Source organism: Chiloscyllium punctatum, chromosome 1, assembly GCF_047496795.1.
Source record: "Chiloscyllium punctatum isolate Juve2018m chromosome 1, sChiPun1.3, whole genome shotgun sequence".
Classification (NCBI taxonomy): Eukaryota; Metazoa; Chordata; class Chondrichthyes; order Orectolobiformes; family Hemiscylliidae; genus Chiloscyllium; species Chiloscyllium punctatum.
The window spans coordinates 144481351-144506543 of NC_092739.1; the positions used below are offsets into that span (position 1 = coordinate 144481351).

Sequence of the window (25193 nt, forward strand, 5' to 3'; positions counted from 1 at the left end):
GAAGCTGATGCCAGTTCATTCAAGGAAGAGATCCAAGCCCTGAAGACACAGATTCGTAATTTGTGTGACCAAGTGGATGATCTTGAAAACAGGGGCAGGAGAAGAAATATTCGGATCATCGGTCTGCCTGAGGGTAAGGAGGGTGAGTGGCCTGCGGAATTTGTTGAAGGTTGGCTTCCGAAATTCTTTGACTTGGAGACTGGCATGAGAGGATTGAACATAGAGGGCTCACCGGATCGCAGCACAGAGGTTGGGTCTGGGTCAATGCCCTCGTCCTTTCCTGGTGCGGTTCCATCATTACTGGGATAAGGAGAGAGTCATGGAGGCTTCCAGATTCCAGGGGAAGGATCCAAAGGCCCTAATTTACAAGGGATCTAAGATCATGTTTTTTCAGGACTTTTCAGCGGCGGTGATCCAGAAACGAAAATCATATAATGGTGTCAAGAGAAGATTGAAGGACCTTGGGATTCAGTACTCCCTGAGATATCCGGCAGTGCTTCGGATCACTTTAGATGGATTCATGAGTCTCTTTGACACATCAGAGAAGGCAAGAGACTTTGTGGACAAACTAATCTAATTTAAACAATTGTAGTATATATAAATATTGTTGCTTGGGTATGCGTTTATCATTCTGTAAAAGAAATAGAGGAAATCCGGTTGGAGCTTTGTTTTTCCCCCTTTTTTTCCTCTATTGATAATAATTTGGTTCAAACTATGTCTGGCGGTTGTTAAGATGTACATTTTAAATTTCTAAGCTAAGACATACCAAAGGATGGGTGGGGTATTTATTCCCTTTTTTTTAAATAAAAGAATGCTTTTTTATTCATATTGATATTCTATGGGGTGTTTATTCTTTTTAGCTTGTGCTTGTGATGCGGCTCTAGCTGGGAGAAGTGAAGGTGGTTGAGATGGTTAGATACCTATTTATGGGCAGTTCGGGACAGGTAGTTGCCCCCTCCGGGCAGGGGGTGAGCTCCCCTACTCAGTGCTATTGGCGCTTTATATGTTGGTTTGTTTTCTGGATTTTGTCAATAATGTTGTATGTTTATTAAATATTAGTTTATGAAGTTTTTATATTTGGTGGACCATGCGACACTAAGGCTCAGCAATTTGTGGTTCGGGTTCCTCCTCTCTGGAATTTAAATGTAATTTCAGAAGATTATGGTTAATGATTTGATTAAATGGTGTGCCTGGAATATCAAGGGAAGTCACTCACCACTTAAGAGGAAGAAGGCACTCTTGAGACTGAGAAAGGAGAAGGTGGATATTGCTTTGTTACAGGAGACACATTTGGATGACAAGGAGCATCTGAAATTACAGCAGAATGGCTTTGACCGAGTTTATTTTTCATCATTTAATACCAGAAGTAGGGGAGTTGCTATATTGGTAAGGAAAAATCTCTCATTTAAATTGTTGGAATATGTTAAAGACACATAAAGGAGGTTTGTAATTCTTAAAGCCTTAATAAATGTTTATTATCACCCAGCTCATCCTCTTAAATTCTTGGTAGATGCTTTTTCTAAATTGATAAGTCTCAAGTCTCAGCACATCATTATAGGGGGAGATTTTAACTGCCTCATGGGCCCCACAGTAGTTGCCGAAAGGTCCCACAATACCCTCTGCACAAACTAAACAGTTATTGGGTTTGTGTGGGGAATTAGGATTGGTGGACGTCTGGAGGTGTCTCCACCCTACAGATTGGGATTTCACATTTTTCTCCAATCCGCATAGATGTCACACGAGGATTGTTTTTTTTTTCTGACCCCTGCGGTAACCCTGGATCTGGTGGCATCCTGTACGATTGGTAATATTGCCATCTCTGATCATGCTCCAGTGTACCTCGTGGTTAAAATTAAGGATGTTACAGTGGATTCAAGGTACTGGCGAATGGACCTCTTTATTCTCATGGACAGCAAGTTTGTGGAGTATTTCTCTAGGGAATTTTGGGCATTCCTAGACATCAACATAGGCTCGGATGATAGCTCATCTGTTCTCTGGGAAACTGCTAAAGCTTATGCCAGGGGGTTAGTTATTTCATACTCCACAAGTAGGAAGCGGCAGAAGGGTGAGCAGCAACGTCTCTTTGAAGCACGGTTGAAGGCAGCCGAGAAGACCTACTTTGACAGACCCTCGTTGGTCAAACTACAGAGAATTACGGCACTGCGGTCTGCACTAAATTCAATGCTCACGCAGACGGCAAAGAGGGAGCTAGCTTTTGCAAAGCAAAGTTATACGAGCATGGTGACAAGCCAGGCAAATACTTAGCATACCTTGCCAGAAAGAGAAGTGCCCTACAAACCATTACAGAAATTAGGGAAGGGTCTGGGAACCTAACATGTGATTCTAAAAAGATTAACGTGGCATTCCAGAGATTTTACTCTAAATTATATCAGTCTGAGAATTGTGAGGAGGGGCAGGCCAAAATGGAATCCTTTTTTTAGAGTTCTGAAGCTCCTGGGTGTGACTCCCGAACAACAGTCCTTTCTCAATGCCCCATTATCAGAGCAAGAAGTGCAGGAAGCTGTAAGGCAGCTTCAGAGTGGAATGGCGTCTGGTCCTGATGGACTTCCCAGTGAATTCTATAAGGAATTTATAAGTATACTGTCAGGCCCGATGCTGAATATGTTTAATGATTCATACAATCATGTTTGTCTCCCACCATCTCGGCCAATATTTCACTTATCCTTAAAAAAGGGAAGGATCCAGAAGACTGTGCTTCATACAAGCCCATCTCGGTCTTAGTAGTGGACTTTAAGATCCTCTCTAAGGCTCTTACATTAAGGCTGGAGACTGTGTTACCCTCTAAAGTGGATCAGATGGGCTTCATAAAGAGTTGCAGATCCTCCAATAATGTTAGGAGGCTGCTTAACGTAATTCAAGCATGCCAACAGCAGTCAATACAGGGATTGGTGATTTCTTTAGATGCAGAGAAGGCATTTGACGGAGTTCTGGATTAGTGGTGCTGGAAGAGCACAGCAGTTCAGGCAGCATCCAACAAGCAGCGAAATCCTTGTAGAGAGAGGAGGAAAAGTTGAGTGGCCGTACCTTTTCTATACTCTAGACCGGTTTGGCCTGGACGAAGTTTTCATAAGATGGGTAAAGGTTCTCTACAGTGTACCTCTCATTGCGGTCATTACCGACGGGGTACGATCAAGCAATTTTAATATTTCTAGGGGCAGCCGGGAGGGCTGTCCCCTTTCATCATTACTTTTTACGTTGGTGATTGAACCGTTGGCAGAGGCCATTCGTGGGGATTTCAATATATCAGCTCCAGAAGTTGGGGTCAAAATTACATAAGATCTTGCTGTATGCAGATGATGTTCTAATTTTCTTGACAAATCCAGCAGTCTCAGTGCCTTGCCTGATACAGTTCATTCATGCATTTGGCGCTTTTTCAGATTAATGTTGCTAAATCAGAAGCTATGCCTATGGGTGGTCTTACGAAAGAGTTGGCCCTTGAGAGTGACTATAGATTCCCATTTAGTGGTCACAGGGGGTTTTGTGTATTTGGGCATATTCATTACTCCAGTTCTGGATTGGCTGTTCAAAGCCAATTTTACCCATTTATTTGAAAAAATTAAACAAGATTTCCAAAGATGGGAGGCACTTCCAGTCTCATGGTTGGGTCGGATAGCACTTAAGATGAATATTCTCCCTCGTTTGCTATACCCTATATGGATGCTCCCCCTGATTTTCAATAAATAAAAACTCAGGAAACTGAACAGTTGGTTCAGCTCCTTTATCTGGCACTGTAAACAGTCCCTCATTATATTAGCCAAACTGCAGTTGCCTCACAGATTGGGGGAAGTAGACCTTCGGACATTAAAAATTACCAATTAAGCTCGCTTTTGACTTATGTGAGTGATTGGGACCCTCTTTCAATATGGCTAGATATCGAAGTCTCCCAGGCAATGTGTCCCAGTTTGCTGTTTTTGGACAAGGTGAGGACAGTTAGGGAATATTGCCATAACCCAATAGTCATCAATACTGTTAAAGCATGGAGGGCAATTCAGCAGAGGGAAGGTAATATTGGCAAAACATCTTTGTTTACACCTTAAGTGGGTATGCCGAGTTTTCAACCAGGTGTGATAGACTCAGCATTTAAACGTTGGGCAGCTAGGGGTGTATCTTGCATGGGTGATTTATTTGAGGGAGATGTAATGTCCTTCGATCAGTTAGTACGGAAGTATGAGTTACCTAATAGAGACCTCTTTCGTTTTTTTCAGGTTAGGGATTTTATTCTTTAAAAAAAAACACACTTTTGACCCCCACAAATCTGACATAGAAAGAGGGGTACTAAGGGCTAAGAGTACACCCTCTGTCAGTACTCTATATCACCAATTGGGGGGTGCCACCTCAGATGAGTCTGATCGACTGTGCAAGATGTGGGAAAGAGAGCTGGGTGTTGAAGTTTCTTCAGAGGCATGGGAGGATATTTGGGAGAATGCAAGGAAGATATCAATTTGCAATAGGACCCATGCTTTACAGTTGAAGATTCTCCACAGGGTCCACTTAGCCCCAGACCGTTTGTCAAAATTTAAGCCAGGAGTATCTTTAGCATGTCCCAAGTGCAAGGTCTGTATGGGTACTCTTACCCATTGTCTTTGGTCTTGTGACAGGATTCAAACATATTAGAGCACTGTGGTGGGTGCAATGGAGAGGATTTTAGGAGTAGGGGTGGAGAAGGACCCTATTTCGCTCCTTTTGGGCCAACCCATTGTATTTCCTGTAGTTTCGCATAAGGGAAAACTTTTCAATATTCTTACATTCTGTGCAAGGAAGAATATCTTGCTAGGTTGGATAAAAGAAAACCCCCAGGCCTGTCGGGTTGGCGGAAGATTGTTATGGAGCATATTCCCCTGGATTTTCTCACAAATATGGTACACCACAAAACTGAGAATTTTTACAAGATGTGGCAACCCTTTTTGAAATACCTGGTCACAGATTTATCTGTCACACTAACAAGGGCTTTTATATAGCCATAACGATTGTGTTTCATGAGTCCAATATCCAGGGAGGAGGAACTGTGAATGTATGAGTGTTTTGTTTGGCTGGGCTGAGTTATTACTATTTGTTTGTTTGTTGTTAGGTATTTATTTAGTTAGTTAAATAGCTAGTTTAGTTTTTTTTTAATTTTATACTTCTCTATATATGTTTATACATTCGTATAGGAGGGTGGGCTGAGGAATTTTTTTACTATTTGCGCTTAGTTTTGTACTGTTTTGAATTGCATTGTTTTGTATTTGTTGTAATATTTAAAAATCTATTTTTCTTAATAAAAATATACTTTTTAAAAAAAAATCATCTATGTAAATAACAAAAAGTAGAGGGCCCAGCACCGATCCTTGTGGCACTCCACTGGTCACTGGCCTCTAGACTGAGAAACAACCTTCCACCACCACCCTCTGTCTTCTACCTTTGAGCCAGTTCTGTATCCAAATGGCTAGTTCTCCCTGTATTCCGTGAGATCTAACCTTGCTAATCAGTCTCCCAGTTCTTGCTTATAAATCAATTTTTCCCCGTCTCTGTTCTTATTCAGCAAGTGCTCGTAGAGTCATAAAGATGTACAGTATGGAAACACACCCTTCCGTCCAACTCATCCATGCCGACCTGATATCCCAACCCAATCTGGTACCAACTGTCAGCACCCGGCCCATATCCCTCCAAATCCTCCCTATTCATATACCCATGCAAATACCTCTTAAATGTTGCAATTGTACCAGCCTCCACCACTTCCTCTGGCAGCTCATTCCGTATCCATTCCACTCTCTGTCTGAAAAAGTTGCTCCGTAGGTCTCTTTTATATCTTTTCCCCTCTCACCCTAAACCTATGCCCTCTAGTTCTGGACTCCCCTACACCAGGGAAAAGCCTTTGTCTATTTATCCTATCCATGCCCCCTCATGATTTGATAAACCTCTACAAGGTCATCCCTCAGTCTCCAACGCTCCAGGGAAAACAACCCCAGCTATTCAGCCTTTCCCTATAGCTCAAACCCTCCAAGTCTGACAACATCCTTGTAAATCTTTTCCGATCCCTTTCAAGTTTCACAACTTCCTTCTGACAGGAAGGAGACCAAAATTGCACACAATGTTCCAAAAGTGGCCTAACCAATGTCCTGTACAGCCACAACCCCTGTACTCAATAATCTGACCAATGAAAGAAAGCATACTACACACCACCTTCACTATCTTATCTACCTGCAACTCCACTTTCAGGGAGCTATGAACCTGCACTCCAAGGTCTCTTTGTTCAGCAACACTCCTTAGGACCTTACCATTAAGTATGTAAGTCCTGCTAAGATTTGCTTTCCCAAAATGCAGCACCTTGCATTTATCTGAATTAAACTCCATTTGCCACTTCTCAGCCCATTAGCCTATCTGGTCAAGATCATGTTGTAATCTGAGGTAACCTTCTTCACTGTCCACTACATCTCCAATTTTGGTGTCATCTGCAAACTTACCAATTGTACCTCTAATGCTCACATCCAAATCGTTTATATAAATGACGAAAAGTAGTGGATCCTTATGGCACTCCACTGGTCACAGGCCTCCAGTCTGAAAAACAACCCTCCACCACCACCCTCTGTCTTCTACCTTTGAGCCAGTTCTGTATCCAAATGGCTAGTTCTCCCTGTATTCCGTGAGATCTAACCTTGCTAACCGGTCTCCCATGGGGAACCTTGTCGAATGCCTTACTGAAGTCCATATAGATCACATCTACCGCTCTGCCCTCATCAATCCTCTTTGTTAATTCTTCAAAAAACTCAATCAAGTTTGTGAGACATGATTTCCCACGCACAAAGCCATGTTGACTATCCCTAATCAGTCCTTGCCTTTCCAAATACATGTATATCCTGTCCCTCAGGATTCCCTCCAACAACTTGCCCACTACCAACATCAGGCTCACTGGTCTATAGTTCCCTGGTTTGTCCTTACCATGTTTCTTAAATAGTGACGCCACACTAGCCAACCTCCAGTCTACCGGCACTTCATCTGTGACTATCTGTGATCCAGATATGTCAGCAAAAGGCCCAGCAATCTCTTCCCACAGAAGTCTAGGGTACACCTGATCAGGTCCTGGGGATTTATCCACTTTTTTGCGTTTCATGACATCCAGCACTTCCTCCTCAGTAATCTGGACCCTTTTCAAAATGTCACCATCTATTTCCCTAAATTCTATATCTTCCATGTCCTTTTCCACAGTAAATACTGATGCAAAATACTCATTTAGTATGTCCCCATCTGCAGCTCCAAACTAAGGCCGCCTTGCTGATGTTTGAGGGGCTCTGTTCTCTCCCTAGTTACTGTTTTGTCCTTAATGTATTATAAAAACCCTTTGGGTTCTACTTAACTCTATTTGCCAAAGCTATCTCATGTCCCCTTTTTGCCCTCCTGACTTCCCATTTGAGTATAAAGGCAGTAGTAGTATACCTTTCTGAGGGTTGACTTGATCTATCCTGTCTGACATCTATCTTGCTATGTCTTGATCTATTCTTGCATATGCTTGCTTCCTTTTTCTTAACCAAGCCCTCAATTTCTTTAGTCATCCAGCATTCCTTACACCTACTAGCCTTTCCTTTCACCCTGACAGGAATATACTGTCTCTGGACTCTCGTGATCTCCTTTCTGAAGGCTTCCCATTTTACAGCCGTCCCTTTACCTGTGAACATTTGACCCCAATCAGCTTTCGAAAGTTCTTGCCTAATATCATCAAAATTAGCCTTCCTCCAATTTAGAACTTCAACTTTTAGATCTGGTCTATCCTTTTCCATCACTATTTTAAAACTAATAGAATTATGGTAGCTGGCCCCAAAGTGTTTCCCCACTGACACCTCACTCACCTGCCCTGCCTTATTTCCCAAGAATAGGTCAAGTTTTGCACCTTCTCTCATTGGAACATTCACATACTGAATCAGAAAATTTTCTTGTACACGCTTCACAAATTCCTCTCCATCTAAACCCTTAACACTATGGCAGTCCCAGTCTATGTTTGGACAATTGAAATCCCTGACTATAACCACCCTATTATTCTTATGGATAGCTGAGATCTCCTTACATGTTTGTTTCTCAATTTCCCTCTGACTATTAGGAGGTCTATAATACAATCCCAGTAAGGTTATCATCCCTTTCTTATTTCTCAGTTCCACCCAAATAACTTCCCTGGAAGTATTTCCGGGAATATCCTCACTCAGTACAGCTGTAATGCTATCCCTTATCAAAAAACTCCCCCTCCTCTCCTGCTTCCCTTTCTACCTTTCCTATAGCATTTGTATCCTGGAACATTAAGCTGCCAGTTCCTGTTCACCCCAAGCCATGTTTCTGTAATTGCTCTGACATCCCAGTCCCATGTTCCTAAGCTATCGATGATACAGACATGTCAGCAAAAGGCCCAGCAATCTCTTCCCTAGCTTCCCACAGAAGTTTTCCTGTTAGGCCTCTTACATTGAAATAAATGCAGTTTAATTTATCAGTCCTACCCTACTTTGTCCCTGCTTGTCCTGACTATTTGTTTCGCTTCTTTTCTCAACTGTACCAATCTCAGATTGATGTCTTTCCTCACCTACTCCCTGACCCCTCCCCACCCAAATCCTTCCTAGTTTAAATCCTCCTGAGCAGTTCTAGCAAATCTCCCTGCCAGTATATTAGCTCCCTTCCAATTTAGGTGCAATCCGTCCTTCTTGTACAGGTCACTTCTACCCCAAAAGAGATTCCAATGATCCAAAAATGTGAATCCTTCTCCCATACACCAGCTCCTCAGCCATGCGTTCATCTACTCCTTCCTCCTATTCCTGCCCTCACTAGCTTGTAGCACTGGGAGTAATCCAGATATTACTACTCTCAGGGACCTCCTTTTAAGTTCCTGCCTAACACTCTATATTCTCCCTTCAGAATTTCATACTTTTCCCTTTCTATGTCATTGGTTCCAATATGTACAATGACCTCCTGTTGAGCCCTGTCCCCCATGAGAACATTCTGCACCGTCTCTAAGACATCCTTGATTCTGGCACGAGGAATTTTTCGCTGCTGGGCACAGAAATATCTGTTCCTCGGGACTAGAGAGCCCCTTAACACAATCGATCTCTTGGAACCCAATGTACCCCTCATTGCATTAGAGCCAGTCTCAATACCATAAACTTGGCTGTTCATGCTACATTCCCCTGAAAATCCATCACCCCCTACACTTTCTAAAACAATATACTTGTTTGAAATGGGGATAGCCACAGAAGACTCCTGCATTACCTGCATACCTCTCTTCCCTTTCCTGACGTTAACCCATCTATGTGATTATCTGTGACTTTTCTCCCTACCTGTAGCTGCCATCCATCACACCCCTTTGCTCTTGTACATTCCTCATTGCCTCTAACTGTCGCTGCAACTGATCCATTCGATCTGATAGGATTCAATGGTATTTATTGCAGATATAATCCTCAGTAACACATAAACTCTTCCTAAGCTCCCACATCCGACAAGAAGAGCATATCACTCTATTAAAGGCAACTTTTGCTTCTTCCCATTTGCAGACCCAGAAAATAGCACCATATTATTCCTCTACAAAGCACTCCTGCAGGCTAACTTAATACTTATGGCTTATATTTTTTAAGTTTAATCAAGAAACATTTCAATAACACATATAATCAAGAAAGAACCCACTCTACTCACTACTGCAGACTTACAGCAACGCCACACTTAAAACTATTCACTTATCTGTCTCTGTGCTGTGACCTCTCCCAAACAGGTTCCTGCAAGATCAGTTGTGAATTTCACTGTTTGTTAATTTTCCTAGACACACTCTGATGTCCAGCGATACATGAATTCAACAACAAAGGCAGTAACTGTGCAGGTTCACTGCTGTATCAGTTAGCAGTTTGGGTTTCTCTCTCTCGTCTACCTCGCCTGCACAGACCTGACCATGTACTGCCTTTGTCTGTTCCTCTCCCTTGTAAACGTGCCATTGTTTTGACTTTTTTTTTCTCCAAAAGTTCCAAAGCAATGCAACAGCATGTAAAACACTAATTGCTGCTCCTGGGGTTTGAAGAAATCTAAACCTAAAATACCTCAAAAAATGTGCAGCCTGTTACAGCCAGAAATCCTTCCTGTCCTCCATCTTGGATTACCCAGAATCCACTATGTAACAATTGCATACCCATAGTCAATCGTTGAAAGAAGAAAGTGTGTGTTTGTGGAAGTGAACTTCGGCTCTGAATTGCAATGGTTTTTCTTTACATTTCTATTTACCAAGAAAAGGAATTGAAGAGTGAATGATTCCATAACAGCTGTCATCAGGATGTACTTTTAATTGAATTTGTGCATCACTTTGATAACAAAATGAACGGGAAATATAACAAAATTCTACTGCATCATAATAGAACGTTCTTTAAGATCTATGGATCTCTCATCACAGCAAGAGCTGGAAACTGAGCCATGGGCTGATCAGTGCCAAGCAATGTTTGCACAATAAGTCAGGCAATACTGATTTCAAAATAGAGAGCAAGTCTAATCATCGACTGTTGATATTCAACAGCATTATCATTGTCAAATTCCCCATTGTCCATATCCTGGGGCTATTGACCACCTGGGCCAGCAGCAATGACATGAGTAGGTCAGAGACTGGGTACTCTTTGGTGCTAATGCCCATATCCAGAAAATTAATTTTATTAAAATTGACTGGAGCTTTAAAATGAGTGTGTTAATTTGTATATCATTATGTTTCTGTTGTAAATTGCAACATTATTAATGATTAATTTGAAGAAGTCATCAGAGGTCAAAAGATAATGATGTGTGATGTATGAGCAGCAATAAGTTGTTAGTATAGGAATAAGGGCTGAACTAACCATGTTTTAAAGATTTAAATCCATGTGTTCTTTTTTATCTGGCATTAGGACAAGATGTTGAGTTGTCAGGGACCTTGTCGCTTGTTTTGTCTCAGTGTTGCAAAAGAATAAAGGACACAGTTCAAAAACTGGCTTCTGACCACAAGGACATTCACTGCAGTGTTTCACGAGTAGGTAAAGCCATTGACCGGGTAAGTTCATGACAGTATCTGCTGACACTGTCCACAATTTTGTTCTTATAGGTTTGAGTTAGGTTAGTCCAATAGTAAAATTGTGCGTGTGATTTATTTGATATATTTTAATATTACCCCAGTAGGCGATATTAGACTTTATGACATGCCAATCTCTCCAAAAATCAGGTAAAGTTTCTTATGTCACTGAACTTTTCCCCTGTGGAGTTTCTCTTTTGCCATGCAGACAGACACCCCACCCATCCCACATCTTTGTCATTCATGTTACTTCTTCCCTGCCTTCTCAAAGGCTTTGATAGGGTTTTTTTTCAACTATACCTTCAACTACAACTAATGTCCCAGGTCCTTACTTTGCTCTCATGATGCCACCAAAAGTGCTGATCTAGCAAGTTTCAATGCAAATTACATTTCTGTTGAAGAGTGCAGGAAAAAGTTCAAATAATTGTGCATGGTTTGAAATGCCTGATGCCAGCAAGATTTGGCCTTTTTTTTGTGTGCTATGGATGCAAACAGCCAATTGAGTGTTGAAATATTTTATTGTATTCTCGATATTTGGTGAACAAACCTCTAAGCTTTTATTAACAAAATTTATGATTTGTTTATAACCAGGAACTTTTCTTTTGAATGTCAAACCTGAATGTTACTGAAAGGTTAATATATAGGAAAAATAAATCCTTAATATTATATGATTTAAATCTGCATTTACTATTGTACCTTTACATGGAGTCTTGGAGATGAACACCCCAGAAACAGACCCATCGGTCCAACTCGTCCATGCTGACCAGATATCCTAATTTAATCTAGTCCCATTTGCCAGCTCTAGGTCGATATCCCGTTAAACCCTTCCTATTCATATTACCCATCCAGATGCTTTTTAAATGTTGCAATTGTACCAGCTTCCACCTCTTCTTCTGGCAGCTCACTCCATATATGCAGCACCTTCTGCATGAAAAAGTTGCCCCTTAGGTAGGTTCCTTTTAATTCTTTCCCCTCTCTCCCTAAACCGATGTCCTCTAGTTCAGGATTCCCCCACCCCAGGGAAAATATCTTGTCTTTTTACCCTATACATGCCCCTCATGGTTTTATAAACCTACTTACTCTATCCATGCACCTCGTGGTTTTATAAGCCACTTCTAAGTGTTTGTCCACATAATTTGAGAAGTAGTTTTAGATTTAACATTTCAATAGAATATTGAGTATCATTATTTCTATCATTAGACATTGCATTGTTTCAAAATACAGTAGACTAAGTACAAATTAAAATGTTTTAAGGATTGCAGACAATGTGAATATACATATGCAACATTCCTTTATCCGCTATTTTAATGGGATATAAATCTGTCAAGTCACTGCTGTTCAAATAGCAAACAAATACCATGTAAATAAATTAGGGTACTCCATTAATATTTGAATTTGTGTGTTGGTATCATTCAATTAATGGATGCAGTAACACTCATTAACAATACAGCTCTGGATGACTATCTGTTAACATAAGCAAATCAGCAAACAAAATGATGTTTATTTTACTGTTTTAATTTTATGCGGATGTAGGCTTGCCGAAGACAACAAAAATATTTAGACAGTAATATTTGCATTATCTGGCATGTACCACATTCAGGTGGTGCCAGTAAATCCAAAATGCTGGTTAAGCCATTGATGTATATGGTAACAGATAAAATAAAGTCATGCTTTGATGATATGCTTCAGTAACTTGCAGAGGCTTAAAGCCTCTACAGCTTTGGCTTTTTTCACTTTAACAGTGGAAGGAAAAAATGCTCCTACCTCCAACCAGTTCTTCTACAATCTTTTAGGACTGACAGTATGGTATTTTACATAGTAATGGTGCCTGACTGTGCTCAAAATGCTCAGATCAGATGGTTGCAGGAGGCTCAGGGTAAGGGTGATAGAAGACTCTGCAAGAGTGGGGCAGGAGGGTGGTGGTGAAGAGAGAGAGAGGAGGCTGCAAGAGAGAGAGAAAACAGTTTTAAACCTTTCATCAAAGGAATACTCAGCTAACTGGGTCCATGACAGCTTGAAGGCACTCAGGGAATGAATTCCTTGCACATGAATGTGTAATGTCTAGTTTAGGGCAGCATACGTTCAGGACCTATTATACTTTGAAGAACAAATAGAGGATTGTATTGTAATGAATATTGTTAGTTGTTAAATGTGTAACTATCTAATTAAAATGTTCAAGCTTTGTGCTAGTGCTATGGAAGCGCATTAGCTGTGACCTCACCAGTCTGTAAAGGTGTGTTTACAGCAGTGGCTTTTTGTGTAGAGGTGTACATCAGTTATTTTGAGAGAAAAATCTTTTATTGATTTATACTTGTTATCATGTACCAAATACCACATTGTATTGGAAATTAATGTTTTCTTTGCAGTTTTAATTTTAGATGAATTGATAAATATTGAATATATTGATATTCTAGTTCTGCTTGTGTGAGAGTTCAAGTAACCAATACGTCAATACAGGTACAAAAGGTGTTCCAGCATGACAGCATTACCTAATAAATGAGCTAGTGAGATTGATAAAGTAGTTGCCAAAAATCAGGAAGCATCTTTCAAGAAAATGTAGAGGAGCCCTCAACAAAAATAATTTGACTTCTAATGCTTGGGGTGATACCAGAGATTCTAGTTTGTGTGGTGCTAGATAATGCAAATTTTATTGTATCTTAATTTGCTACAACATAAATAAGGAGCAGTTTGTTGACTTTGTTTTGTGGTTGTAAAAGTTACTATGTTTTTTGTACAATTTTTCGGCAAATGCCTTTGTCATTGGCTAATGAACGTAATTTTTTTCAGTTTAATTTTCCCTCTTTTCAACACAGTCTAAGCTGAAATATAGTCAGGACCACTGATCATTCTCTGCTACTTTATCCAGAATGCCATTTTCCAGCTTGATATCTATCTAATGTCAATTAAATGCTTCACTATGCATACCTTAATAATAGAAATTAGGAGTGGGTAACGAATGCTTACCTCGCCATCGATTCTCATATACTTTATGATTTTTTAATTTAAAACACTAGGGAGGTGGGTATTCCTGGGTTATTTTGGATAAATGAAATAACATGGACTGATTGGTGTTCCATAACTAATTGTATGAGTTTGTTAGCAGGCTGGTGAATGATAGGAGAAGGGCAGGGTTAGAAGGGATATTTCAGTGTGGTCTTAATTCTGTACTCACCTGACATCTGTCTACACTTCCAATCTGTGTCATTGGGCAATGACGAGTAGTAGGGGGAAACAAAAGAATTGCTGGAGAAAACCAGTCTGGCAGCATCTGTGGTGAGACAGCAAATTCAACATTGAGTCTAGTGACTCTTCTTCAGAGCAGATCTCTCCACAGATGCTGTCCAGACCTGCTGAGTTTCTTGAGCAATTTCTGTTTTTGTTTCAGATTTCCAGCATCTGCAGTTCTTTTGATTTTTGTTTGATAGTTCAAATTTTGGTCATCTTTTGTCCAAATTGCTGACCCTTGAGCAATATTAACTAACCTGGGCAATTTGTTCAGATCACCTTTTGTGTACTGTAAAATGGGAACATATTCAGATTTCCTTTTGGTACATAGTCCTAAACATAATTTTGCCACTTAAATTGACTGGTTAATGTTGCTCCTGTTATGAGGTATAATAGTTCTATATTGCATTACAAAGATGTCCAGCTCTTTCATTAGCAGGAGACTAAGAAACTGCTGCTAATTTTTATTCACTTGTTCAGGAAAATGCAATATTTCCCAATAGCCTACCTGACAAATTCTGAATTGCTGGCTGTTCTGTTCTAGAGATGTCATTATATGTCACCACCTGGAATGTACTGTTATCTCTCCATTCCTGGGGTTCATTCTGAGTAGTAGTGTAACTCTTGGTGGTCAGTGGTCCTGCAACACTATATTCCACAGAATTCTCGTTCATCAAATACTTTTAAGTAAAAAAAATTAGAATGTGTAAATTAACTTTTTGGAAGAACTATGAATCTTTGTGACGACCCCCTCCCCAATTACGTAACCACTAAATACCCCATTTTGTCGATGTCTTCTGCTATATTTATTCTAGGTATTTCGGCATGTTTCCCCATTCTTTATACTTACAGTAGATGCCAAATACTGCTCCTTTTATCCAAGAATGGGACAGAATTTTGCTACGAATCAGGTAACTTGGTTAATTTATTCCCCCACAATCAATTTTCATTTTTGTAGCGGTCTCCATAATACCTTGCTTTACCAATGTACCCTGTTTGGCTATTTTAACCCAGAATTGGACATTGCACTGTCACCATCTGACAATTCTAGCCTCATTCATTGTGTGGCTGTTTTAATATGTCTTGATAGTCTTGAGGTGACAGATGATGCAGGGATGCATTACCCCATGTTACCATCGTAATTGTTCACATCACAATTCTCGAAAGGAATTTCTTATCTGGTTTGCACTTTCCTGTGAATTTTGCACGGGGAGGCTGCTAATGCAGTTGATTAATGTATGTCTGTTTTAGTTTTGTCTCCCTGTTTTCATGAGTTGCAACTCAGTTAGTAGCGCTGTCCTTTCTGATTCATGAAATTCAGATTGCAAGTCCTGCACCAGAACCTGAGCGCAAAAATCAAGGCAGACATTTCAGGCCAGTGCTGAAGGAGTGATGCGCTGTCTGGGGTGTGAGATCTTTTGGAAGGCATGTTGTACTGAGGCCCTAGCTGTCTATTTGGGTAGACGTAAAAGATCCAATATTAGATCCAAGGAGATATCTTTGGTGTCCTGGACAATATTGTTCCCTGAATCACCATTGCAAAAACAGATTGCCTAGTCATTATCACATTGCTGTTTCTGGGACTTTTCTGTGCATAAATTAGCTGCGTTTTGTACATTGCAATAGTGACTACACTTCGAGTTTTCCTTGGCGTGAAGTACTCGTGATTTGCTGAGTCAAAATCCTGGAATTGCTTAACAGCCCAAGGACCACAGCAGGTTAAGAAGGCCGCTCACCAAAACTAGGACAGTTGTGAATGGAGAATAAATGATGGCCCTAGCAAGTGCCGCCCACATTCCATGCGTGAATGAGTAGAAACATTTGGAAACAAAGTTATAACTCATGAAATAAAAGAGATCGAGATAGTAGCAACATAAATACAAAATTGGCCGAGCAACAGAAAACAGAAGTGATTTAATGGATACTTTTCGGGCTAGAGGAATGTTTATAGCAGAGTTCCGTAAGGTCAATACTGGAACCTTAGCTTTCCTAATATAAATGAACTAGACCTTAGTGCATAATTTCATATTGGTGAATGCTGAAGAAATATCAACATGTATAGCAGAATATATGGAGAGAGAAACACAGTTAACATTTCAAGTCCAATATTACTTGGCATATTTAGACCAGCTCACAACAGGATATTAGTGAGCCAATTAGGTTTTTATGATAATCAACATTAGTTTCATATTCATCATTAGACTTTTAATTCCAGATTTTTAAATGCAAATTCTACCATCTTGACCCAGGTCTCTGAATGATTCATCCAGAACTGTACCACGCCCCTTCCTTTTTTTGTAATCTCCCTGAGCCATTGCCTCTCCCTAAAATCTCCTTATTTGACTTGTTCCCTGATCCTGATGACATATGTTTTGCAATCATTCACGAAATGTTCTCCAATGTCTAAATCATTCAAAAAAAATAGAACTGTAGATGCTGGAGATCTGAAACAAAAACAGAAATTGCTGGAGAAACTCAGCAGGTCTGGCAGCATCTGTGGACAGAAAGCAGAGTGAACATTTCAGGTTCAGTGACCCTTCATCTGAAGCTCTGCTGCATATGTCCTTGCTCCAAGTCCCATTCATTCAGCACCCTTGTGCTCTCAGACTGTCACTAGCTTCTGGTCAGCCTTGATTTTAATATTTTTATCTTTGTTTTTGTATTCCCTCAATGTCTTTTCCCCTATCTCTGACATCTCCTTTAGCATTACTACCCTTAAAGATATAGCTATCCTCTGATTATTGGCTATTGAAGCAAAAGATTTTGATTGAGTCTCATTTGTGACAAGTGTCTTCAGATACCAGGGCTCTGGCTCTGGAATTCCCTCCCTAAGTCTCTTCATGCCTCTACCTCTTATTCCTCCTCCATAATACCTAAAACCTCTCCTTTAACCAGATTTTTGGACATTTGCCTGAATATTTCAAGTGCTTCTGTGATATTTTGTTTGATACTGCTTCTGTGAAGTACTTTGCTTTTCAACAATTAAAGGTACAAAATGCATACAAATTATTAGTCAAAGATGTAATGACATAGGAAGGAGTGTCTGTAGTTTCATTTTTTTTGCTGTTGTATTATCATGCTTTATTTTTGCCCCTGCTGCAAATGACTATTAATATTTATGCAACTAAATAAATAGGTTTACTTCTTATTCCTTCATTACTACTAAATGTTAACATTCCCATTTGCACTTTAAAGAATTTTGATGCAGACATCAATGGGGTGGCAATTGATGGATGCTGGCAAACTGATAGCCAACGTCTCCTTAGCGAGGTGATGGTGGAACACTTCTTCCGACAAGGAATGCTGGATGTGGCAGAAGAACTCTGTCAGGTAAAGTGATGTGGTCTGCAGTAGTTTGTATTCTATAGTGTTGGCAATTCCTCAATCTTTTCTAAATTGCTTGTCTGAAATTGATAAGAAAATTTCAGGATGGAATGCATTTATCACCTGAATGCAGCTAATTCTTTATGCTTCACTACATGTATTTGTGTCATCCTTTCACTTTGTCTCTTCACTTTTGCATCATTCTTTTTGCTTATGCCATGTTACAGCAACTACATTCTTATGTGAAAACTATTTATTGCTTGCTACAGAACTTGCATCTTTACTCTAAACAATTCCCCCACCACCCTCACCCCATGTCTTCTATATATGTCGCATGCGTTTATCTAAGCGTACTCTCTTGCAAAGAGAAAACAAATTAACCAGTCAAACAAAAAATACACTAGCCCATTGGGAGCACTTTAACATAAAACAAAATGAGGCAATCAAATCAAAATGTAGGTTCAGCTTCCATGATGGCCATCTGTCACAAAAACTTTATGGTGTAAATACATCTAAATACTTACCTTAATTAACCTTTTTCAACATGTTTTGATACGCATTCAGTGAAGGTGAGTGTTACAGCTGGATCTTCTGGCCTAGATGTTAGAATGCTCCCATTGTGCCATGTGAACCCTTGCAAGAGCCATCTAAGTAGATATTTTTAGTAAAACCACATATGCCACCTTGATAAAATGAAGCTGTTATAATTGGAAACCCTATAGATTTTAAAACCTTATCAGGGAGTGAGGGAAATTATTTTATCACTGGCCATATTTTTTCCATATCCTTCCACTCCTGTCTTGTTGTTTGACAAGCTGCTCTTGTTGTTTGACAAAACTATTTTGAAAATTTTCTGTTTTATTACCTACTCTATGCCTTGCCAAAGTGTTCTGTTTTCTACATTATTTTTTCATGATATTTATCCTCATGCTCAGCAGTTGTGCTGTTTCTACATCCTTCTACTTTTTCCCCCTCGTTGACATGGTCCCCCTATCCTGAGTAAGCTCTTCTTTCACAACTTGTGATAAATGTTCGCAGATCCATGAGGTGTGCCCATCTGTCTCCACTCCTCATTAGTGCTGCCAGCACAAGCCATCAACCATTTTCTTCCGCCACCCCTTAAATTCTCCTATTTTCTTCCCACCCCCCACCCCCCCCACCGACTCTACCCTCCATTTGTTTGCTGCCACTGTCTTTCAATCTTTTTATAACTCTTTCCTCTGTTAGTAAAAAAAATTGTATCAAGCATATTCACATTACTTAGCATTTCTTGTACTGTTAGGGTATCTCAATAACTTCATAATTTGTGACATGTAGTTGCTGTTGTAGTGCCTGCTGTCATTACATTCTGTATGTACTGCACCACAGTAGGAGATGTGCGCTTTAGTGTTTTGGCCTTTGAGGAGACAATTTTAAAAATGCAGTGCTCCCACTGGCTGTCTGTAAATAACAGGCTTAAACATCTGGAGCTACTTCAGGGTCATTGTGAGCAATACAGTGGGAAGTGCAGTAGAATCATAGAGATGTGCACCATGGAAACAGACCCTTTGGTCCAAACCGTCCATGCCGACCAGATATCCCAACCCAATCTAGCCCCACCTACCAACACCCGGCCCATATCCCTTCCTATTCATATACCTATCCAAATACCTTTTAAATGTTGCAATTGTACCAGCCTCCTCCACTTCCTCGGGCAGCTCATTCCATACATGTACCATCCTCTGCGTGAAAAAATTGCCCCTTAGGTCTCTTTTATATCTTTCCCCTCTCACCCTAAACCACCACAATAAAATGTATGCTTATGTTTAGCACTGAAGAATCGCATAAAATTGTCACAGCCTGAAAAAAATGCACTTTGATTAGAATTGATACAGAGTAGAACAGAAAATTGATTCATATATAACAGGTTGTTTATTAAAAAAAAAAGTAGAAGAATTTCAGTTTTATGCTTTTGAAGAAAGTGGTTAAGCTTGAAACATTTTTCTTTATTCACTTATGGGACATGTGTGTTGCTGGCTGGCAAGCACTTACTGCCCTTTCCGAGTTGCTTTCGGGAAAGAGGTGGTGAGCTGCATCCTTGATCAATTACAGTCCATGTGAGTAGGTAGCCCCACAAAGCCCTGAAAGAGGAGATTCCAGGATTTTGATCCAGTGACAATGAAGGAAAGTTGATTATATTTCCAAATCAGAAGGTGAGTGGCTTTGATGGCCATTCCATTTATCAGCTGCCCACGTCCATCAAGATGGAAGAGATCAAAAGTTTTGCAGATACTGTCTGAGAATCTTTCGTAAATTTCTTCAGTGCATCTTGTAGAAAGTCCATATTGACTTAAGCCTTATAGATGATGGACTGCTTTTGGGGAATTAGGAGATGTGTTACTCGCAGCATTTCTAGCCTCTGATCTGCTCTTCTAGCCACTGTATTTATACGATGAGTCCAGCTGAAGGTGATTGAACCTAGGATACCACCATGAGGAACTTCTGCAAAGACGTCCTGGAGTTGAGATGACTGACCTCCAATAGAGGGGCACACTGGCTCAGTGATTAGTACTGTTGCCTCACGTGCCAGGGACCCAATTCCAGCCTCAAGTGACTCTGGGAGGAGTTTGCACACATTCTCCATGTCTGCATAGGATGTGGTAGGACTGCAGAGCTTAGAGCTGATCCATTGGTTGTGTGATCACTGGGCTCTGTCTATCACTTGCTACTTATGGTGTTTGGCACGCAAGTAATTCTGTTTAGTGGCTTCACCAGATTGAACACCTCATTTTCAAATATGTCTGATGCTGCTGCTGGCATGCCCTCCTGCACTGTCCATTGAACCAAGGTTGATCCCCAGGCTTGATGGTAATGGTTGAATGGGGGTGTGCCAGACATATGATTTAGGAGCAGTAGTAATCTCGTTTGCCTCCTCAGGCCTGTCGTACCATGTAATTAGATCACATTTGATATATTCCCACCCAACCTGTTGACCTTTCACTCCCTTTGCTTACCAAGAATCTATTCACCACAATGTTAAGATTTTAAGAGTTTTTCTACCACCTTTTGAGGAATAGTTTCAAAGACTCGCAGCCCTCAGAAAAAATTCTCTACTTCTCTATCTCAAATTGATGACTTCTTATTTCCTTATTCTTATATTCCAATCCATTTGTAATGACAGCATTTGGCATAGTAAATCTCACCACTATGTTTGACCTGACTAACTGAGTCAAAAAGTGTGACTCTGCAAAAGCACAGAAGATCAGGCAGCATCTGAGGAGCAGGAGAGTCGATGTTTTGTGCATAAGCCCTTCATCAGGAATGTAGGAGGGGTCAAGGAGGCTGAGAGATAAATAGGAGGGTGGGACTGGGGGGAAGGTAGCTGGGAAGGCAATAGGTGGATGCAGTTGGAGATAATTGTGATAGGTGGATGGTGAGGGTGGAGTGGATAGGTGGGGAGGAAGATGGACAGGTCAAGAGGGCAGTGCTGAGTTGGAGGGTTGGATCTGAGAAGAAGTGGGGGAGGGGAGATTTGGAAACGAGTGAAGTTGATGTTGATGCAATATGGTTGAAGGGTCCCAAGGCAGAAGATGAGGCGTTCTTCCTCCAGTTGTCGGGTGGCTTGGATTTGGCAGTGAAGGAGGCCCAGGACTTGCATGTCCAAGGGAAGTTGAAGTGGTCGGCCACAGGGCAGTGGGGGTTGTTTGGTGAGTGCTGTCCCTGAGATGCTTCCTGAAATGCTCAGTGAGTTGACGTCCTGTCTCCCCGATGTAGAGATGACCACGTTGAGATCAGCAGACACAGTAGTTGAGGTGGGGTGGATGTGCAGGAAAATCTCTAGATGTGAAAAGATCCTTTCGGGCTATGGATGGAGGTGAGGGGGGGGGGGGTACAGGTTTTACACCTCTTGCAGCAGCAAGGGAAGGTGAAGGGGAAGTGGGTCTAACGAGGGAGTCACGGAGGAAGTGGTCTCTCTACAGATAAGGGTAGGGAGTGAAATACATTTCTGCAGGTGGGGTCTGATTGTACGTGGCAGATATAGTGGAGGATAATGCACTGTATCCAGAGATTAGTGCAATGGAAGATGAGGACCGGGGGATTCTATACTTGTTGCGATTGGATGGGTGGAGTTTAAGGGCGTAGGTGCGAGAAGTGGAGGAGATGCACTGGAGAGTATTGTTGATTATGTGGGAGGTTGAAATTGTGGTCTTTGGAGTAGGAGGCCATCCAGGATGTCCTGGAATGAAATTGCCCCTCCTGGGAGCAGTTATGGCAGAGGCAGAGGAATTGGGAGTAAGAGATTGTGTTTTTACAGGAGGTGTAGTCCAGGTAGCTGTGGGGTCACAGAACCACTTAAATCAGTTCACGTTGTAGTTTGTTTTGATTGGAATTAATTATATTTTGAGATGTTCTTTTCTTGTTCATTGCATAAGGGTCTCACTGGCTAGAGCAGCATTAATTGCCCATCTGAATTACCCAGGGGGCAGTTTAAGAGTCAGCTGTGCGTCTGGACTTGCATGTAGACCAGGCCAGGTGTGAATGGTAGATTTCCTTCCCTACTAGACATTAGTGAACTAGATAGGCTTTTCTGACTATCAACACTGATTACAGGGTTGCCATTACGGTACCTGTTTATTCCAGGTATTTTATTGAATTACCGTTTCATCTGCCAACATGGGATTTGAACCCTTGTCCCCAGAGTGTTAGCCTTAGGTTCTGGATTGCTAATGACATTAACACTGCACCACTACCTTCCCTTTTGGGCAATAAGTGATTTAGTTGTCTCTTGTCCAGAATGATTTGTCACTTTGCTTCTAATATAAATGTTGTACCCATTTGTCCAATAGGAAGCTGGCTTGTGTATAGAAGGAAACCAAAAGGAGCCTTTCGTAGAACTTAATCGAATCTTGGAAGCACTCCGAGTAAGAGATCTAAGGCCTGCATTGGAGTAAGTCACAATTTTTAAAAATATTATGCAGTGATTTTTAAAAATTTGCTTGAACAAAATTTGTCATACCAGCCACAGAAAACCTGTCAGCATTGGCTGTCGTCTGAGCAAAAGCCTGAATATGGTGATATCTTAAAACAAAGGACTGTGGATGCTGGAAACTTGAAACAAAAACAGACATTTCTGGGGTGACTCAGCAGCCCTGGCAGCATCTTTGAAGAAAAAGCAGTTAACGCTGTAAAGAAGGGACACTGCATTCAAGATGCTGATCTGCTTTCTCTCCATGGATGCTGTCAGATTGGTTAAGTTTCTCCAGCAATTTCTGTTTATATCCTAGAATATGGTGTTGTCTGATTATGCTTATGGTATCAAATGATAACTTCATTATCCATCTTTGCTATCAATTGTGCAACTCATAAAATCATACAGTACAGAAGAGGCTCTTTAGCCCAGCAAGGCAGTACTGCCAAAAATTTAGTCATTGCGTGATACAGAAGCAAAATACTGCTGTGCTGGAAATCTTGAATAAAAGCAGGTAGTAGAAATACTCAGTAGATCAGGTAGCAGCTGTGTAAGAGAAGTGTAGTCAGTGTTTGACATAACCTCTGATGAAACATCAATAACTAAAATATTAATTCTGCCTTCTGTCTCCACAGGTGTTGCCTGACTTGCTGACATTTCCAGCATTTTCTGTTTTGATAAATCCTGAACGTGTCCAACTTCTAAAATGTAAATTTTTCATGAAAAATGCAATACAATTTTGCTCAAATTTGAAAGAGTGGTGGAAGACATTGAGTTTTTTTTTGAGTTTGGAGGTCTGTGAATATAAATTTTGCAAGAGTTTGGCAGTCTCATGGACACTGTTACTGACTCGTAATATTCCATTTTTTTGTTTAATTAACTGAATTTAGGTTTGCCATCAGCTGCAGTGAGATTGTTTCAAATGTATGAACAGTTACTCCAGGTAACTGGTCAGGAATCCAGTAACATAACCACTATACTATGATTTTGTTGGCTTGTAGGGTTTCCTTTAATTCATTTGTAAATTTATTTTCTTTCAAGATGGGCAGTTGCAAACCGAGAGATGTTGATGGCACAGAACAGCTCCCTAGAATTCAAACTACACAGATTATATTTTATAAGCCTGTTAATGGGAGGTACAGAGAATCAGAGGGAAGCACTTCAGTATGCCAAGAACTTTCAGCCTTTTGCAATAAATCACCAGAAGGGTAAGCTACATTTTGGCATGAAAATTTATACTATGGGAACTCATATTTTATAATGTCTTACAATAATACATTTTTTTCTCAGATTTTCTCGCTTTTTCTCCTGTAGACAATTCAACAGGTGTCACTTGTGATTCAATTCTTTATACAAACTAACTTATTGAATAACAATGTGCAATTTATGCTGCCTTTATATAGTAAAATGCTTCAAGGTGCTTCACAGGCATATTATCAGTTAAAGCTTGACACCAAGAAGGCTTGGAAACATTAGAACAGCTGACTAAAAATTTGGGAATCCCAGGGTATGGGGTCCTGGTCACTGAAGGCATAGTTGATCTGACAAATGGAATTCAGAGTACTGAAGAGGATGGAATTAGTAGAATGCAGAATTCTTGGAAGGTGGACGTTGTAGAAATAGTGAGAGATGAGGCAAGAGACGGTTATGAAAGCAACAGCGAGAATTTTAAAATCCAAAATGTTTCACCTACAGACTGATGTACATAGGAACATAAAAATTGGAACAGAGGGAGGCCATTCAGCCTTTTAAGCCTGCACCACCTTTCTGTATAATCGTGGCTGATCATCCAGTTCAATACCCTCTTCCTGCTTTCCTCCCATACCCAGTAATCCCCTTATTCCTAAGAAATATATCAAAACTTTGTATTTTGGCCTCAACCACTTTTCTGTGGCAGAGAATTCCACAGGCTTGCCACACTCTGGGTGAAGAAACTTTTCCTAATCTCAGTCCGGAATGGCCTATCCCTTATCCTTAGCCTCTAATCCATGGTTCTAGACTCCCTGGTCCTCATGAACATCCTGCCTAGTTCAGTTAGAATTTTATAGACTTCTAGCAAGTGTCCTCTACAACCCCTACCCTCGCTGCCCCCCACTTTTTTTAGATTTAGATTAGATTCCCTACAGTTTGGAAACAGGCCCTTTGGCCCAACAGGTCCACACCAACCCTCCAAAGAGTAACCCACCTAGACCCATTCCCCTACCCTATAATTACCCCTGGCTAATGCACCTAACACTATGGCAATTTAGCATGGTCAGTTCACCTGACCTGCACATTTTTGAAGTGTGGGAGGAAACCCACGCAGACATGGAGAGAATGTGCAAATCCCATGCAGACAGTTGTCCGAGGTGTGAATTGAACCCTGGTCCCTGGCGCTGTGAGGCAACAGTGCTGACCACTGAGCTGCCATGCCGTTACAACAACTGAGAATAATTCTGTTCTCACCCTGTCTCTCCAAACTGTGCATTTCCTTCAGGGATCTCCTAAGCGGGATATTGACTAATTTTATATATTCTATGGAGCAAAGTTAAAGGCTTTGTATCTGAATGCACAAAGCATTCAGAATAAAATTAATGAGTTAACAGTATAAATAGAGGCAAATGGTTATGATTTGGTGGTTGTAGGGAGACTAGGTTTGGGAATGGAATGTCCAAG

The 25193-nt window shown here is 40.7% G+C and overlaps 1 protein-coding gene across 2 annotated transcripts in view; it reads left to right on the forward strand.

Moving 5' to 3' along the window:
• Positions 1–25193, forward strand: part of LOC140480930 (E3 ubiquitin-protein ligase RMND5A) — a 52664-nt gene that overhangs the window by 13217 nt on the left and 14254 nt on the right. Inside the window, exons 2-6 of one of the 2 annotated variants that reach the window (XM_072576531.1) lie at positions 10881–11023; positions 15082–15177; positions 17462–17596; positions 22417–22517; positions 23580–23746. In XM_072576531.1, coding sequence (XP_072432632.1) covers positions 10881–11023; positions 15082–15177; positions 17462–17596; positions 22417–22517; positions 23580–23746 — 642 coding nt within the window. The remainder of the gene's footprint in view (positions 1–10880; positions 11024–15081; positions 15178–17461; positions 17597–22416; positions 22518–23579; positions 23747–25193) is intronic. The other variant, XM_072576541.1, reaches the window with a different exon arrangement.